The sequence below is a fragment of the Chinchilla lanigera genome, unplaced genomic scaffold (genome assembly GCF_000276665.1).
Source record: "Chinchilla lanigera isolate Chin_1 unplaced genomic scaffold, ChiLan1.0 scaffold00030, whole genome shotgun sequence".
NCBI classification, from domain to species: Eukaryota; Metazoa; Chordata; class Mammalia; order Rodentia; family Chinchillidae; genus Chinchilla; species Chinchilla lanigera.
The window spans coordinates 21471324-21488072 of record NW_004955431.1 but is presented as its reverse complement, the minus strand read 5'-3'; the positions used below and the strand labels follow the sequence as shown (position 1 = coordinate 21488072).

Below are 16749 nucleotides of genomic sequence, written 5' to 3'. Positions count from 1 at the left end.
CCTTCCTCTTATTATTATTTCACTCTGTCCTTACCCTTACCAGGACCTCACCATGGATACAGACCTGACGGCAGCAAATGGGAAGAAAGTCAAAGCCCTTGAAATCTTTGCTTACGCCTTGCAGTACTTTAAGGAGCAGGCGCTGAAGGTAGGACTGACGTTGGCCGCCAGCAGCCGTGTGTAGGTGGTGGGTGTTCAGCCTGGAGGGCGACAGCACAGGCTTTGGGGGCGGAACGGCAGGATGCACCCTCAGACACTGCTGGGAAAAGGGCAAAGTGGCGCAGCTGCTTTGGAAGCCCGGTAGGCAGCTCCTCAAAAGGTCAAACACGGTGCTACCGCAGGACCCAGCAGTTCCACTCCTAGGTGTGTACTTAAGAGACATGAAAACATGGTCACACAAACACTCGTGTACGTGAATGTTCATAGCATCACCATTTGAAATGACCAAAACGTGGAAGCAGCGTACCTCAGCATCTGTCATCTGGTGAATGGGTAGCCGAAATGTTGTGTATGCACACAGTGGACTGTTACCGGGCCATAAAGAGGAATGAAATGCTGATAAATACTGCAGTGTAGATGAGCCCTGAAATAAATGAAGCCAGGGGCTGGGGATTTAGCTCAGTGGCAAAAGCGCTTGCCTGGCAAGCGCAAGGTCGTGAGTTTGGTTCCTGGTACCGGAGAAAAACCAAAAAAAAAAAAAAAAAAAAAAAGAAATAAATGAAGCCAGATACAGAAGGCCTCATAGCATCTGACTCCATTTGCATGAAATGTCCAGAGCAGGCAAAACCATAGTCGGAAAAGGGATTAGTGGTTCCCAGGGGCTTGGGAAGCAGCACGGAGGAGCGACTGCTAAAGCGGTGGCTGATGAGATTAGGTAGTGGCGTTGGTCACACCGTCTTGTGCTCATACTAGGCCCACTCAGTTATGCACATTCAAAGGGCCTATTTTGTCATGTGTGATTACATCACCTTGCTACAAAAGGAAGACAAGAGACGCGCTTAGCAGCTATGGAGTTTTGGACAAAGCCATTAATCTTTGTGATACTTTCCTAACCTGGAGAGTGGGGTGAGTAGCCATACTTTGTGCGTTGTTTGATAGTAAATGAAAAATTGGATATGCAGTGCTTCCCTCGGGGCCTGGTGTACAGTAAATGTTGGCTGTGGTCTCTTCCTCCTCCTCCATGCCTGCAGCAGGCGCTTTGGAAGAAGCACATCTGAGAGTCCCTTGGATCACTGCCGTGTTTGACAGTGTCCCCTAAAAGCGCATGCGTTGGAAACTTAATCCCCCAACGCACGCCTCAGTGGCGTGTGCAGGTGACCTTCGAGATGTCCTTAGGTCTAGAGGAGGTCCTGAGCGTGGGGCACCCTTCTGGGTGGCTTTATAAGGACGAACCAGGATGTGACCCGATATGTCAGCCTGTTCATGGGCTTTTTAAAGCCCCATGCAAGGTGCTGGGGATTTAGCTCAGCGGCACAGCGCCTGCCTGGCAAGTGCGAGGTCATGAGTTTGATTCCTGGTACCCAAAAAAAAAACCAGAAAAAAAAATAATAACAAATAAAGCCCCACGCAGACCTGCAGGCAAATAAGATATAGTGACAACAAATGGCTACTTTACGTTGGCCCAAGGCAGTGGCATTTTGAAAAAATGTTGAAAAACAGTATATGAAATATGCTTAACACTGCTGACCTATACACTTAAAAATAGTTAAGATGGTACATTTTATGGTGCATGTATTTTTACCCTATTTAAAATTTTAGAATTTTTTTAAAAGACAAAAAAAAAGAAAGTTTGCTGCTCCAAGAGGAAGTTAGTTGGTTGAGGACGTAGGTCAGACCCAAGAGAACTATTTGAAGCAATAGGGAACATGAAACACCGTCAGGAAAAGGGGTTTTTTAAAGATCCAGCCCATTAATTAAAATCAGTGCCCAGAACTGGCTTTGTTGCAGAAGCACCTGAGTGTGTTTAGTTGGATTTCAGATTTGACTGGTGAGTGTGGCAAAAGGAGGGAAAGGTGAAGCAGGATTTGATATTGAGGAGAGGCTGCCTTCAGGCCAGACATTCCATATGTTTTTCATTTAATTTTGCTAATAATGCTGTGAGTTATTTTTATTATCCCCATTTTACAGATGGGACTTCTGAGCCTGAGAAATATTGCAGCAATACCTTTTGTCTGCATGAGCCAGGGGGACCCTCTGATGCTTTCGCCAGTCCCATTTATCCTTAGGGGCCCCACCGATGTGGTTGGCGTAACCTTAGCCAAAGCTAAGGGTGATGTGGTTCTTAGGTCATGTCATTCACACCCTTCCTGTCCTGCCAGGACCCCCGTGCCCCCCATATGTGGAAGGTAGATGACAGTGATGACAACAGCTGCTGCTGGTTGTCAGATGTTAACTGTGTCTGGGCACTGTCCTAGACATGAGACCATGTACGACAGTTTACTTAAGACCTTGGCTTTTAGAGTCAAGACAGACCTAGGTCTGGGCCTAATATTGGCTCCTCCACTTGCAAGCTGTACAGAGGTCAGAAAGGAACCGAGCATGTGTAAGTCTCAGTGTTCCCATCTGTTGAATGGGTCAACAGGGCACACCAAGTAGTCAAAGGGGTGGACACATAACAGGTGCTCAGTAGCAGCTCTCAATGTACCACACAACGTAGGAGCCGGGTATTGCCCTCCCCCTCATTGTGTACACATGGAAACTGAGGCCTGAGAGGTTGTCAGCTGTCTGAGTCCCATACCTAGGGAGCAGCCAAAGGGATTTCGTCTGCCTCACATCTCTCTCCCAGGTTGCTCAGTGAGCGGATGGAGACAGAGCTCCTGGCTTGCTGCATATTCAGGAACTTTGCTGGGATGTGCAGGACAGACTGCTCCAGAGTCTGTGGATTCTCAGTGAAGCCCCAGGGAACTGCGGTGCTGCTTGACCTGCTGCCTTTGTTTTCTTGGCCCCAGGAGCTGAGTGACCAGGCGGGGTCGGAGTTTGAGAACTCCGACGTCAGATGGGTCATCACGGTGCCTGCCATCTGGAAGCAGCCGGCCAAGCAGTTCATGAGACAAGCTGCCTACCAGGTGAGGCCAGGGGTCAGCGTGGGTGGGGCTGCGGGAGAAGGAACCAGGTGGTCTGGGCTGGTGGCCCGCTGAGGGATTGTCCAGCATTCACAGCTCCTCAGGAGGCAGTGAGGAAGCTCCCGCGGGAAGGGGCTGGGGCGTGGGGACGAGGAGCCTTCCTGTTCCTCAGCTTCCTCCTGGGAGAGAAGTAGGGCTCAGTCCAACAATGACAGGGGGTGGGGTCCAGTTTCTTTCTATCTTCATTCTTTTCCAGGCCATGTTTCCACTGTAGATTCCCTGGGGCTGGGATTTCAGAGACATTTCTCTATGGGTGAATGGATGAAAGAACTATAAAGAAATGGCCTGGGAAACAAGAGTATTTGAAGAAAGGAATAAAGACAGCCTGGCATGGTAGTGCATGTGCATAATCCCAGCACTCTGGGAGGCTGAGGCAGGAGGATCGTGAGCTTGACCCAAGCCTGGGAAATTTAGTGACTTAATGAGACCCATCTGAGCAGAGCTGGGGCTGGGGCTCGGTGTGAATGCACCAGGTTCAATCCCCACTAAAGAAAAAAGTAAATAAGAGGCTGTTAGCTATGAACCAGGGATTTTAGTTTGGTTGGAGGCTGAAAACTGTGTATCTGCATCTGGGAAATGAAGGAAAGATGATTGCACTCCGAGGGGGAAGGGCTGTCACCCGCGTGGTGGTTGGTGCCTGTGTGACAGTAGTGGCATGGTGACTTGGTGTGCCATCAGAAAGGTGCTTGTTGACCCTCGGAGACAGGATCTCAGTGCAGTGGCCAGCGCGTCCCTGTGGGCACCGGGTCCATAAACCCTCATGGCTCCAACTCTCGCATCTGCAGTCAGCCTGTGCCCTGCTGTCTCCCATGAGGGGCTGAGCTTTCAGCAGAATGGCTGGCCGTGCTGCCCTGCTGTTCTGATTCCTGGGGCGGAGCTGGCCTCTGTCGGACTCCAACCCCTGGGTTTAGGGGAACCTCCCTCTCAGGGCCTCAGTTCTTTGTACCTCGAGAGTCCGTGTTCTAAGCCTGCTACCTCAGGCGGTGAGGCACTTCACCAAAATAATAAGACATCCTGCCCGCCTTTCCTGGGGCAGCCTCGGCTGTTGAGTTGTTGGTGACCACGGGTATGAGCCTTTCTTCACAAAACACTCGCAGGATGGACCCCGAGCCCACAGTGCAGTGAAATGGCCCGAGAGCCCCGGTGCCTTGTACTGGTTGAGCACGCAGGGCTTTGCTGCAGGCAGTGTGCTCAGTTCGGCTTGCACAGGGCCGGGGGGGGAGCACCCCCTCCCCTCCTTCACGCTTTCCTGGGCTGGTTCCTCTGCTCTCCTCTTCCTCCGTGCAGCCTGAGAATCTGGCTTCGTGTGTGGATCTGCCAAAAATAGATTTGTTTTTCTAGGGATGAAGGAAGAGGGTGGAAGTTCCAGAAAAAGGCAGTTTCTTTTAAGAAGGAAAGAAAAATAAATCATGTTAGCTATGCATTGAAGCTCAGGGCATCGCTGTGATTTTCCTGTACTGTCAATCTTCGGGCAGTGTCCAAAGATGGGACCCAGGGATGTGACTGCCTGCAGAGACTGCCCCCACTGCTCTGAGCTCCTCCCAGGAAGGATATTCAAGATTTGTGGCATTGACTTGCTTTTCCCAGTCTGTAGGAAGGCTCAGCAACAAATGTGTGACCTGTGAAAGGGTCAGGCCTTATTTTTAGCCTGGAAAAGAAAGTAGGAGTGTCTCTCTGCAGCGTCCCACACTGGACAGTCTGGAAGGGAAGTCAGTTAGGGGCAAAGCACAGTTGCCTTAGCTTTAGTGGAATAAAAAACAGGCCCCTCAGACAGGAAAGGGCCAGCAGCTGTTGACAGGGACTGGGGTGGCCAGAGTTTATGGATGTGGGGAATTTGCTTTCTGAAACCCAGGGATCCACTGTAGATACGTACTATCTTCTTGATGCTGGGGAGTTTTGTCTGCCACAGTGTTTTTGCAGCGTAGGTTTTGACCCTTTGTAATTGTGCTTTGATACTTGTGTTCAGTTTCCTGTGACAGTAGATTTAAAGGTGGTATTGACAATCCTTTGTTCATTTGTTAGTTCATTCATTAGACACCGACACTGGGGCCTCTGTGTGCTGGGCTTTCGTGGGTACTGGACTCATCCAGCTGACCGAGATAGAGTCCCTGCCCTCAGGTTGCGTAGGGCCAAGTGGTTCATAGTTTGGGGTTACTGGAAGTGCATTGTGGACATGGTCGCTTTGTGATTTCTCTGCAGTCTCTTCAGCTTGCCCTCTGGAAGTGTCCCAGGGCAGAATGGGGGTGAAGCTTGCCACATCCCTCCACTCCGTGTCACTGTGCTTTTTTTGTTTTTTTTTTTGTTTGTTTGTTTGTTTGTTTTTTTCCGGTACCGGGAACCGAACTCACGACCTTGCGCTTGCCAGGCAGGCGCTTCGCCGCTGAGCTAAATCCTCCACCCCCCCATGTCACTGTGCTTTTGTTACACAGAATGAGAAGGAGATGATCCTGTGGTGGTTAATCGGCTTGACTGAGCCAGGGAGTGCCCAGGTGTCTGGTTAAATAAAAAGTGTTATGGTGGTTTCTGTGACTGCGTTACATGGATAGACCCGGAAAAGTAGAAATCCCTCCCTCATGCAGCTGGGCCTTCGCTGATCCACTGAAGGCCTGAATAGGCAAAGGGCTGACCCTCCCTGAGTGACATGAGACGCCCCTGCCAGCCTGCCTTTGAGCTGGGATCTTGGTTTCCCCCCACCATCATCAATTCAGACTGAAACATCTGCTCTTCCTGGGTCTTGAACTTCCTTGGCCTTTGGACAGGATTTACAGTTCTTTCACCTCCTGAGTTTTCAGCTTGCCATCTACAGATTTGGGACTTGCTAGCCTCCGTAATTGTGAGCTAAATCCTTAAACACATTCTCTCTCTCTCTCTCCTCTGTCTTTGTACACAGTGGCAATTGTCTCAGGGTCCCCCATCCCCTGCAAAGTGCATCCCATTGGCCTGAGGCAGAGTTGCTGGAGGATTGAGATAGAACTGTTATGCCACGGAGATAGTTAGGAAACTACAAGGGTCCGCTCTGCCTGCACAGGAAACATGGACCCCCTCCTTCCAGGCTCTCTGGGCACAAGTTCAGGGCACAGGCAAGTGGGATAGATTCATCCTCCCACCTGCCAGGTAGAGGGAGACAGGCATGATGTGGAGGAAGGATTTTGCTTCACACAGCATCTTCCAGTCTGGAGTCCAGGACATCCTCTTGAGTCACTCACTCCCCATGAGGCCTACAGAGCCTTGCATGTAGTTCCACGTGATCCATGGAATTCCCCAAGCTTGCTGGTCTCCGTGTGTGGTGAAGAAGTGGGTTAAGTATCTTTTATAATTCAGACTTGGGGAGACCGGTAGACCCTTTAAGAGCATTCAGTAACAGAAAGAACAGCTGATCCCTCTTTTTTTTTTTTTTTTTTTTTTTGGTTTTTCTCCGGTACCGGGAACCGAACTCACGACCTTGCGCTTGTCAGGCAGGCGCTTTTGCCACTGAGCTAAGTCCCCAGCCCCTAATCCCTCTTTTGAGGCCTTCGGGAAGGACCTGGAACTGGGAGAGAGATCCACTGAATCTAGGGGAATTGTGGATAGGAAGCAGTCCGGTTTTTCCTAAGGACATTTTGCCTAAAATATGTAACTCTAGTAGGTTCCAGAAACCTGTTAAATAAAAATGAAGCTCCCGTATGTACGATGATCTCATCGAACATGGAGGCGCAGCTTTCATTTGCCTCCCAGTCTGAATAAGCTGCAGTGAAAAATAATCCAATCAGGACACATGAAAGTGCATCACACCCAGGACTGGTGCAGCTGGAGCCGTTTTTAGCCTGATGACGGGCCGGCAGAGCACTTAACTGGTCTGGCCATTTTTCTCAGCTGTGGACACAGTCCTTTGGCAGATTTTCCTGGCAGATTGCAGGGTTGAGGAGGAGGGCTGGAAGCGGAGTAGTCAAGGTAAACATTCACTTCTGCAGCTCCCTGGAGGGTAGTTTTCTCGCCTGCTCCCCCTGAGTGGAGCTCGTGATCACAAAGCAAGGTGTTAAAAAGCCACTATGAGGTTGCTCCTGCTGCCCCAGCGTCCTGGAGGAGTCAAATGGAATAGGATGTTTCCCCACTGGCACACTCTCTGTTTGTACAATCCCCAGGCGTCTGTGGAATGCTTATGTTGAGTACAGCAGAGACGAGGGCTGGGAAAGTACAGAAGAAAGGCCAGCTGGAGGGGTGGTGGGGTCATTGGCGTATCAGCTGCCCCCCTGAGTACCTACTATGTGTTGCAGGCCAAGAGGACTTGATTGTTACTGTTGCCCTTAGAAAATGTACCATTTACAAGAGAAGCTAGATGTGCCTACACTATCTATACAGTTGGAGACAGCATGTGTGAAGTGCTTGGCAGAGGCCCCACTGGGGAGAAAGCCCACACTGGAATAGTAACAGTACGGTACCAGCTCCAAAGGCAGAATTGGCAGAATCAGGAAGAATGGCCTGCTCTAGTCGACCCTGGCCTGATCTCAGGCAAAGAGACCCACAGGTCTTCTGAGGCTGGAGGGCTGCTGTCGTAAGTGTTGGGAGTGTTTGTACAGAAACAAAGCTCACACTTCCAAGCACAGCATTGCCTGCCAGAGACAAGACAGCTGGGATTTTGGGAGTCTGGAAGATTCTTTTGCATTTCTTCCTGTTCTTGGAGTCCTCAAGTAGCTCTGAGACTCCTCTTGAGGAGATAGAATTTGCACAGAGCCAGCTGCTTCCTCTCCCCACACTGCCCTGCAACCCCACACTCTCCACTATAGCTCCACGGGCTTTTACTGGCAGGAACACAGCGCCTCAGTCTCGTTGGAAAGTGTGACAAGGGCTGGGTCCAGGAAAGGGGCATGATTACTTTGTCCTGGCTCTCCCAGACCCTGCCCAGGCCTGTCTCTCCTCTGACTGCTTCCTCCCCTCTGGAGTGGGGCATTCTTCAACCTCCGCACCCCTCCCGCCTGCATCTTCTTCTGGGTGTCATGGGGAGCCCTCTGTGGAAATGGGACAGAATTTTGCTATGGACTCAAGGCCAGCCTGGTGGGGAGGGGCAGGTCAAAGGTTTCCCCCTGCAGTGCAGAGCCTGTGCTTCAGGGGCAGACCTGGATCATTTTGGGTGTGTTTTTTCCATGTGAAGATGTGAGAGCTTGCCAGTGAGAAGAGCTGTCCTGCAGGATTGTCAGGCACATGCCAGCACACTCAGGTCTTTCACTCAAACCCCTTCATATTCTGGACTTCTGGATTTGATTTTCCATATTAATATTCCCACCCAAGTCAGAGTTCTTGCAGAGAATCTCAGGAACAGGGTCGGTAGTGGAATGAAGCACTCATTCCACTCATGTCCAGTCCTTTCTCTCTCCCTGTTCCCATGCCATGACGCAGACTCAGGTGGCTGTTGTTGGCAAGGAGCAGTCTATTTGGTCAGGTGACAGCCTAGCGGGATTTGATAAGAATAAGAAGGGCTTTTGAGTCATCGGGGTCTTTGTTTGCTTCCTTTCACTCTGAGTCCTTAGGGTCTGCCCTTGGGCAGTGCTTCCCCTCTCCCAGTGCACTTTATAGTCTGAACTTTGAAAGAGACTCTTGTACTTTTCCTCTGAAGATAGTCTTTACTCGTTCCTCACCCAAGGAGGTCCTTGAAGCTACAAACTGAGGAAGGTCCTCATAGCCTGTATTTGGATTTCTCCTGCAGGGATTCTTGGGGCTCACGTTCAGGGATTTCACCATTCCTGGGTCGCTTCACATGTCCAGGTCCTATTTTGCTGGGCACCTCAACTTTCAGCTGTCTTTGTGCTAAGGATGTCTGCTGTGATGCTGGGCAAAAGGGAAGCTCAGGGAGGGGAACTTTTAATTGCTTGAACAGGGAGCAGTGGAAAATCTTTCCATGCCTGAGTCAGTGGCCTGCTGACCAGTGTCACTTAGGGAAGACCTCACCTGTTTGATCCATAGACCAGGCCAGTGGATGTTGACACTGCCCTTCTGACTGGGTGGAGCCAAGGGCACTGTGCAGTGAACAAAGGGCTCCTTGTGGACTGTGCAGGCCGTGGATGTGGTTCATGTGGTTTTTATAAACTCCACCTTTGAGAACCTTCTGAGTCTTGTGAGGAAGTGTTAGTATTCACAAAGTGAAGATTTTCAGTCCCTCCGTGGTATCTCATTAAGACATAAATAATGGTGGTTATCTTGGGTGTGGTTGTTGTGGAGAACTTCTGGCTGCCTGTTCAGGTAGGACAGCATCTGATACTGTCTTGGAGCCAATGGGTGAAGAGATGGTACATCTAAACCATCAAGAAGGGAGTGTTAGAGGCACTGGAAGTTTTCTCAAAGTACCAGGTGTAGGCTCTTCCTTGCTAACTGGACGCACTCACAACAGGAGAGCTGAGTGGCTTAAAGAGCTTGGACTGCAGGATTCAAGAGCCCAACCTGTACTGGCGCAGCCACTTACATGCTGGACGCGCTGAGCAGGACTGTTTTCCACTTAGCACTGAAAATCTTGCATTCCAGGAAGTTCCTTGGTCCTTAGCAAAGCGGGACAGTTGGCCATCTCCTTCTTGGGTCTTGGCATCTTTCTACATTAAGAGAAACAATTGAATGAAAGGCCCAGAAGGTCTGTCACATTTCTGATATTCCAACCTGACTCCACCTCAGGTCCCTGCCCGCAACAGACCTTAGGCCTCTCTGCACATGGCTCAAGGCCCGCTCCTGCTGCTGAGAAAGTTATTTGTGCGTGTGTCATGTTAGGAGTCCTTCTGTCCTGGTCTATGAGAAAAGTCCACCAAACCTCAGGTCTGGTGTCCTCCTCCAAAGTGGGGGTGGCACCAGGGCAGCGTCTCCAGGTTTCCTAGGAAACAGGCACGAGGTAGTGCAGCGGTGGTGGGAACCACTATAGAGTCCATGGTGATGGTGGCAAGGAAACCCCCTGCAGCTGAGTGGCCTGCACAGCAAGACCTGCTCCAGCCCTGAGCTGTGGGAGGTAGGCAGGGACCCAGTTGCAGACCAAGGCCTGTTTCTCTAAGCACCTCAGAAGGGTGGTCCTGGGGCCTCCTGGATGGTCCCGCTTAGAGCCTGGAGAGGCTGTGACTGAGGTAGGGCATCACAGAGCAGAAGCATTTCTGCCTCCTGCATGCTGAGGACTCAAATGTTTGCTTATGGGGGCCAAAGGTGGGAACTTGGGGATATTAATAATATTTATTATTACATGTGATAAATATGTATAATACAGATATATTAAAGGGGTAAAGGCTTTGAATAAAATACCTTTCAGTTGACTGTCTACCCACATTCTAGAAAATGAGGGGCTCCATGGGATTCAAGGAGGGGCTTATCCAGGAGCCCTGCTCCTATGTCACCCCCAGCAGACCAACGTGGGGACCCTCCCAGGTCCCCTTACTGCAAAATCAGATGCTTGCCGAGCTGGGCTCCAGCAAGGCTGGGGTTTGCTCCGTCTCAGATCACGTGGCTCGCTGCCACTGGGAACAGATAGTTTTATCTTCTGTCTTGTGATGATTTTCAGAGTTTCCGGGTAGCTGCAACTCTATCCATCCACCACTTCAGCGCCGAGCCCCCCCAGCGCATAATCTCCCTGCCTCTTCCCCAGTGCTTCCTAGTTTGGGGCTCGGCAAACTCCCAAGTGCAGGAGGCCTGTGGCCGAGAGCCTTGTGTTTCTGGAGGGCGTTTGTACGTTTTTGGGGACCGCTCTGAGAGGTTTGTGGCCCAGCCCCTGCTCACCTGGATGTTAAGCCCCGCAGAGGGTTGTGGAATGTCCCCCAGAAGCTTGAGTGCCCCTTGCTTGGGAGTGGTCAGCCCGATGCATGGCTGTCTCTGAGGGGACTTGCCCAGGGAGCGGTGTCTCTCAGTTTCTGCTCTGTCTTCCAGGCGGGCCTGGCCTCCCCGGAGAACTCGGAGCAGCTCATCATCGCCTTGGAGCCCGAGGCGGCCTCCATCTACTGCCGGAAGCTGAGGCTGCACCAGATGATCGAGCTGAGCAGCAAGGCGGTGGTCAATGGGTACAGCGCCAGTGACACAGTAGGAGCGGGGTTTGCACAGGGTACCTCTGCTCTCTCTCTCCCTCCCTCCGCTCTTCCCCTCCCAAGCCCTGGACGTTTCTATTCCTGGTGAGAGTTAGTGCCATAAGGAAGAGGCATGACACTCCAGGAAGAGCTTGGCTCGAAGCCCCTCTGTGCCCCGCCCCCTACCCAGGCTCTCTGAGGACCCCCCTGAACTACACAGTGGTTACTCTGGCTTATCGCCCACCACACACCTGAGGGTGGCCCAAGAGAGCAGCCTTTGGCCGTCACCTTGCTAGCTCTTAATCTTCCTTGCTTATTAACCGATTCTTAATCTGGTGCCATTTGGTTGTTATTAATTCCTCCATTAAGACTGTTGATTTACTGCTGACTCACTCATGGAGGCTGCTGCTGCTGCTGCTGTGTGTGTGTGTGTGTATGTGTGTGTGTAATGAGCTCATTATGTGTTTTAGAGGAGGAGAGTTTAAAATTCAGAGGAAATGGGCTGACTTGTCCTGACCTAGGGATGATCATTTAGCTGTGAGAAGAAAAGACAGAGCTTTTTCTGTCCCATAGTCACTTGCGTGCAAGTTGGTCACAGTCTTCGTCCCCGGAACTCTTTTCCTGCATGCAGGGCTCCAGACTTTGTAGACAGGCTAGCTCCGGGTCACAGTACCACCATGAACTTGGGTGTTAACGGGGAGCCCTGTGGGGGGCGCTGTGTAGCATGGCACCGAACTCTGCTCTATTCCCAGATGAAGGCTTGGCAGGTAGAGACCCTCCTGTGTCCTGTGCTCACTTGCAGGCTGCCCTAGAAGGCCCCAGGTCCAGGAGGAGGGAAGTGAAGACATCTGTGAGGATTTTCTCCCTCCTCCAATCCCACCAGCTTGTCCCCAGATTTCGCTGGGTCCCCACACCGGAAGCCCGAGTCTGTGCTCCTGGAGGCCCTGCGCCTAGGCTTACCCTGAGCAGATGCCGGTTACTGCCTTCACATGTGCTGGGTTCTTCTCTAGGGCCTTCGTCTTCCTCACAGGGATAACTCTGCCCTAGGTGCCACCTCTTTGCATTTTAATCCTTAGAGTCAGGAGTCTGGAAAGCTCAGCTGTGAGGCTGTGGCTGTTTGCTTGTCACTAGGTCTCCGCCTCAGCTGCCAGGTGCTGTGTGTTAGTTAGCACTTTAGACCTGATTTGCCCAGAATGAATGGAAACATCCTCCCTTTGACTCTGCAATTTGGATTAGGCATTTTCTAGCAGTGCTCAGCCTCCTTAAGGGGGGTGGTGCTAGACTTACTGCTAACTCAATCACATGCATCAATGCTCAAAGTACTCGGGATAATATGTAAATTTATATTTTCTTCTATTTGTTTTCATTAGATAAAAAAAGAGGGGGAAAGATCAGGCCTCTATCTTACATGCTAATTCTCAGTTATTCGTAAACAGGAATTCATGCCAGAACCAGCTAATTCTAGCACAGCTCTTGTGCTTCCTCTTAAGCACCATGCTCACATTTTGGGGGAATCTGGTTTTGAGTGCTAGCCTTCCCCAGGAGCTTAGCTTGAGGTTTCCTCCCCTTTAGCAGACCCCACCTCCCCACATGCTGCTTTGTGTCTGTGTCCCGTGGCTTGTGGAATCTGCTGCTGTCTGCTTGTTCCCAGAAGGGCTTTTTGTTGTTTCAAATTTTCAAATAATTGGTCACCACCCCTCCATGTGGCAGGGAGGCGAGCCGTCTGATGTCAGCCTGGCTTTCTAATTGGAAGGGCTGTGCCCGAAGGAGGGGACCCTGGGGGAGGGGGGGCTCTGTAGAGCACTTACTGAGGACCATCTGAGATGCTTGTAGTCTCCTTCGTGACTGGAGCCCAGAGGATGCCCCTGGGGAGGATTTGAATTTGAGGTCTGAAGGTTCACTTTTGGGCTTGCAGCCTGCAGGATGAGTTGTGGGAACTGCAAGTCCCTGCACCTTGCCTGACCCGTTTTCCTCATCTGCATATTAGGATGGTGATTTATACCCTGTCCTCCTCACAAGCGTCTGTGCTCCCCAAACCACAGCAGGGATATAGACTCAAGCAGAGGTTGGCTTCAGGATTTACGAGCAAGGCAGTGCTGGCCTTTGTTAGGTTCAGATGCCACCTTGTGGCTGAAGCGCCACCTTGTGGCTAAAGAGAAGATTGACTTCAACAAGAGTCAGGAAATGGCTCCTAATCCAAGGAACCAGGATCCAGATTAGAAAAACATACCCCACATTCCTTGCACTGAACAAAGTTTCTTGATGTGGAATATTTTAGTTGAGTGCACTGCGAGCTTCTTGGCTCACAGCTTCCTCCCTGGGGTGGCAGAGCTGGGAGACTGGCTGATTTTATTAACCCGTTCCTCAAAGAGTGTCACCAGAGGGAAGGAATCTCATCAGGGCTGGCTTTTTGGCTGGACACAGGCCAGAGCTGCCAGGCAGATAACAGATGAGGGTGGTAGAAAGAGCCCCTTTCTCTTGGAAGAACTGGCTTTGTGATCGCTAATGTATGTATTAATTGTGTGGCTCAAGCCCCAGTGGCTGCTCCGTCCCTAAACCTCCTCGTTCTGTTGCCTCCACTGACTGCAGAGTACTGTCTGCGTTTTCAAGCTTTCTTACCTGTCGTCATTTTCTTTCTGTCGGCCACTAGCTAAGGAACACGTACGGCGTAATCGACAGAGTCGGACCTTTTTGGTGGAGAATGTCATAGGAGAAATCTGGTCTGAGCTGGAGGAAGGTAGCGTCCTTGAATGTCCTTTGCCCTTGCTGGATTTTTTTTTTTTTTTTTTTAATGCTGCTGGCAAAAATGCATACCAATTTGTTCCATTTGTACTTTTGGAAAATGTTCAGATCCCTGGGTTTTTAAAAGGCCTGTTGCCCGGGAAGAGCCCTTTTGGGAGCTGCACTTTTGCAAGGTGCAAAATCATGTAGACTCTTTCCAAGAAAGAATTTGGAAGCCCCCCATGCTGGAGTAAATCCTATTTGTGCTAACAGCAGGTAATGGGATATACCAGGTCCACAGCACTGTGTGACAAGAAGGGGCAGACGTGAACGCATTCTGTTTAGTTGTAAATGTCCCACCATGTTGCTAACTGGGAAAACCATTGTGCTAATAATTGGTGCTGATGATACTTAGCTGGGTATATCAAATTATCACCCGCAAACTTGGTTTAGATGGGGCCGACAGAGGTCCATGTAAAGGATGGCTCTTTTTGTACCAGGTGACAAGTATGTGGTTGTGGACAGTGGTGGAGGAACCGTGGACCTGACAGTCCATCAGATACGGTTACCGGAGGGACACCTGAAGGAACTGTATAAAGCAACAGGTGAGCCCTGCATGGCTAGCTTTCTCGTACTGCGCCTTTTCTAGCGGGCTCCGTGTCACCCACTTCAGATTCCTTCCTTTCTCAGTGTGGCCAGCATGTGGGATTGTAGGTGGTGGAGGACACTAGTGCCTGTTTGAAATTGGAAAGCAAAATGCAGTTCAATGTTCTCTCCAATACAAGCCACTTGAGTTTTGGCATCGAGTGAGCCTGGGCAAGGGAGTTCAGAGCAATGAATAGCTAACAGGTGCACAGGGACTAGAGGAGCCTGTGGACGGCCCAGGCTCTGCCTGTGGATTTCCTGGGTGGCGATACCATGATTCTCCTCGCTAGCTGAATGTATTGCTCTTATTTGAGGTGTAATTGATTTTAAACGGAGTGCTGATGAGAGATTCCCGTAGGAAAAGTTTCTCTACATGGAAAGAGAAGAAACTAAGGGGGCTGAAGTGACAGCGAGAACCTTTCCTCGCAGCCTGGGCGGGCCTGTTTCTTGGAGTTTGGATTCAGTTTTGCATGGTTTTTAACAGCTTGAGCTCCCATTTCATTCTCCATTCAGGTGGACCCTACGGATCCTTGGGAGTAGACTATGAATTTGAAAAACTTCTGTGTAAAATATTTGGAGAGGATTTTATCGAGCAGTTCAAAATCAAGCGGCCTGCGGCCTGGGTTGACTTAATGATCGCATTTGAGTCTCGCAAAAGAGCGGCTGCCCCAGACAGAACCAACCCACTGAACATTACCCTGCCGTTCTCCTTTATCGATTACTACAAGAAGTTCCGCGGGCACAGTGTGGAGCATGCCTTGAGGAAGAGCAAGTGAGTCGGGCTCACCTTGGAGTCAGGACGGCCCGGGGTCCGCTGTGTTGGTGGGAGGGAGGAAGCGGGTATAGACTGAGTTCCAGGCTTATGTGTTCGCTATGTGATCTCGGGCAAGTGACTCAATTTCTGCATTCCTATAATAACTTCCATTACCTGGAAAATGAGATGATAATTTCATTTACCTCAAAGGGCTCTTGTGAGGGTGAAATGAATTCATTCTTATTAGGTGCTTAACACAGTGTCTGAGACTTGAAAAGTGTCATTTCTATGTTACTGAAACATAGAAGCTTTATAAAGAAAGCAAGGAAGTCAAGCTTGGGCATTGCCCCGGGTTCTCAGTAAGTATTTGTTGCTTGGATTCCATGGGAAACTGGGTTTCGGTCTTCTGAGTCCCGTGGCTGCAAGCAAGTATTTGTAGCTCAGTTTGTTGCAAAATGAATACCTTGGAATATAGGCAGAAGCTGCTAGTTTTTAAATTAATGGGAAAAAATCATAGTTTTTTTTAAGAGCTTTAAAAATTGTTTCTGATAAGCATAGGAATATATTACTACAGTCAAACAAATGTACAAACCTGTCGTGTCCATAGTTACTTTTTTCTAGTAACTTTTCTGTAGTGGAGACTGCAGCTCTGTCATCCAGCTGCAGTGAGTGTCAGTTGCTACCCTGTCTGAATTTCACCCCCGCAGTTACTTTAAAGCAGATCTCAGCTAGACTATCACCTAGTTCATAGACACTAGCCTGTTATTCTAAAGGAAACACATTTTAAATTTTAACCTCAATAGCAACATCATATCACACTTAAAAATTAATAATTACCCAAATATCATCAAATGTCCAGTTTAATACCATTAAAGTATTTCCCAGTTGCCCCATATAATTTTTTTCAGTTTGTATCATCATCCAAAGGAAACCTGAATGGTGCAGTTATTTGATAGGTCTCTCAAGTCCCACTTAATCCATAGCTTCCTCTCCTATTTTTCCTTCACGATGTATTAATGACAAAACTGATTGATTATAGGCGATTCCTACAGCCTGGGTCTTGTTCACTGAATCCCCGTGGTGTCCCATAACATGTTCTTCTATCTCCTGATATGTTTTTGCAAGTTGATAGATTGGTTTTGAGATTTAATTAGAGTCAAGGTTAAATTTTTGGCAAATCTACCTAATGAGTGGTGGTATTTCCTATTGTCTAATGTGGGGGGACGTATGATGTCTGCTTGTCTCTTCTTTTGTAACATTAGCATCCACTGATGATCATTAGTTAAGTAATGACCATGAATTCTTTCAGGGTGACTGCATGGTTGTCATCTTAAATTATCACTTCTTCATTTAGTGTAGCTGGAATCCTCCTGTAGAGACAGTTTGCCCTGTAGATTTAGTTTCTCTGGAGTGTAGTTCATACAGGAAAGAGGAGAAATGGTTGGTTCTTCCTCTCCACTTTTAAGTGAAAACATTATTCCCTAGTGTTATCCAAGTAGTTCATGAGTTT

The 16749-nt window shown here is 49.6% G+C and overlaps 1 protein-coding gene across 7 annotated transcripts in view; it reads left to right on the top strand.

Annotated features, from left to right (window-relative positions):
• Positions 1-16749, top strand: part of Hspa12a (heat shock 70kDa protein 12A) — a 161402-nt gene that overhangs the window by 137907 nt on the left and 6746 nt on the right. For all 7 annotated transcript variants that reach the window (XM_005387861.2, XM_013515842.1, XM_005387862.2 and 4 more), the window contains 6 exons: positions 44-148; positions 2949-3065; positions 10986-11157; positions 13770-13856; positions 14341-14445; positions 14999-15257. In XM_005387861.2, coding sequence (XP_005387918.1) covers positions 44-148; positions 2949-3065; positions 10986-11157; positions 13770-13856; positions 14341-14445; positions 14999-15257 — 845 coding nt within the window. The remainder of the gene's footprint in view (positions 1-43; positions 149-2948; positions 3066-10985; positions 11158-13769; positions 13857-14340; positions 14446-14998; positions 15258-16749) is intronic.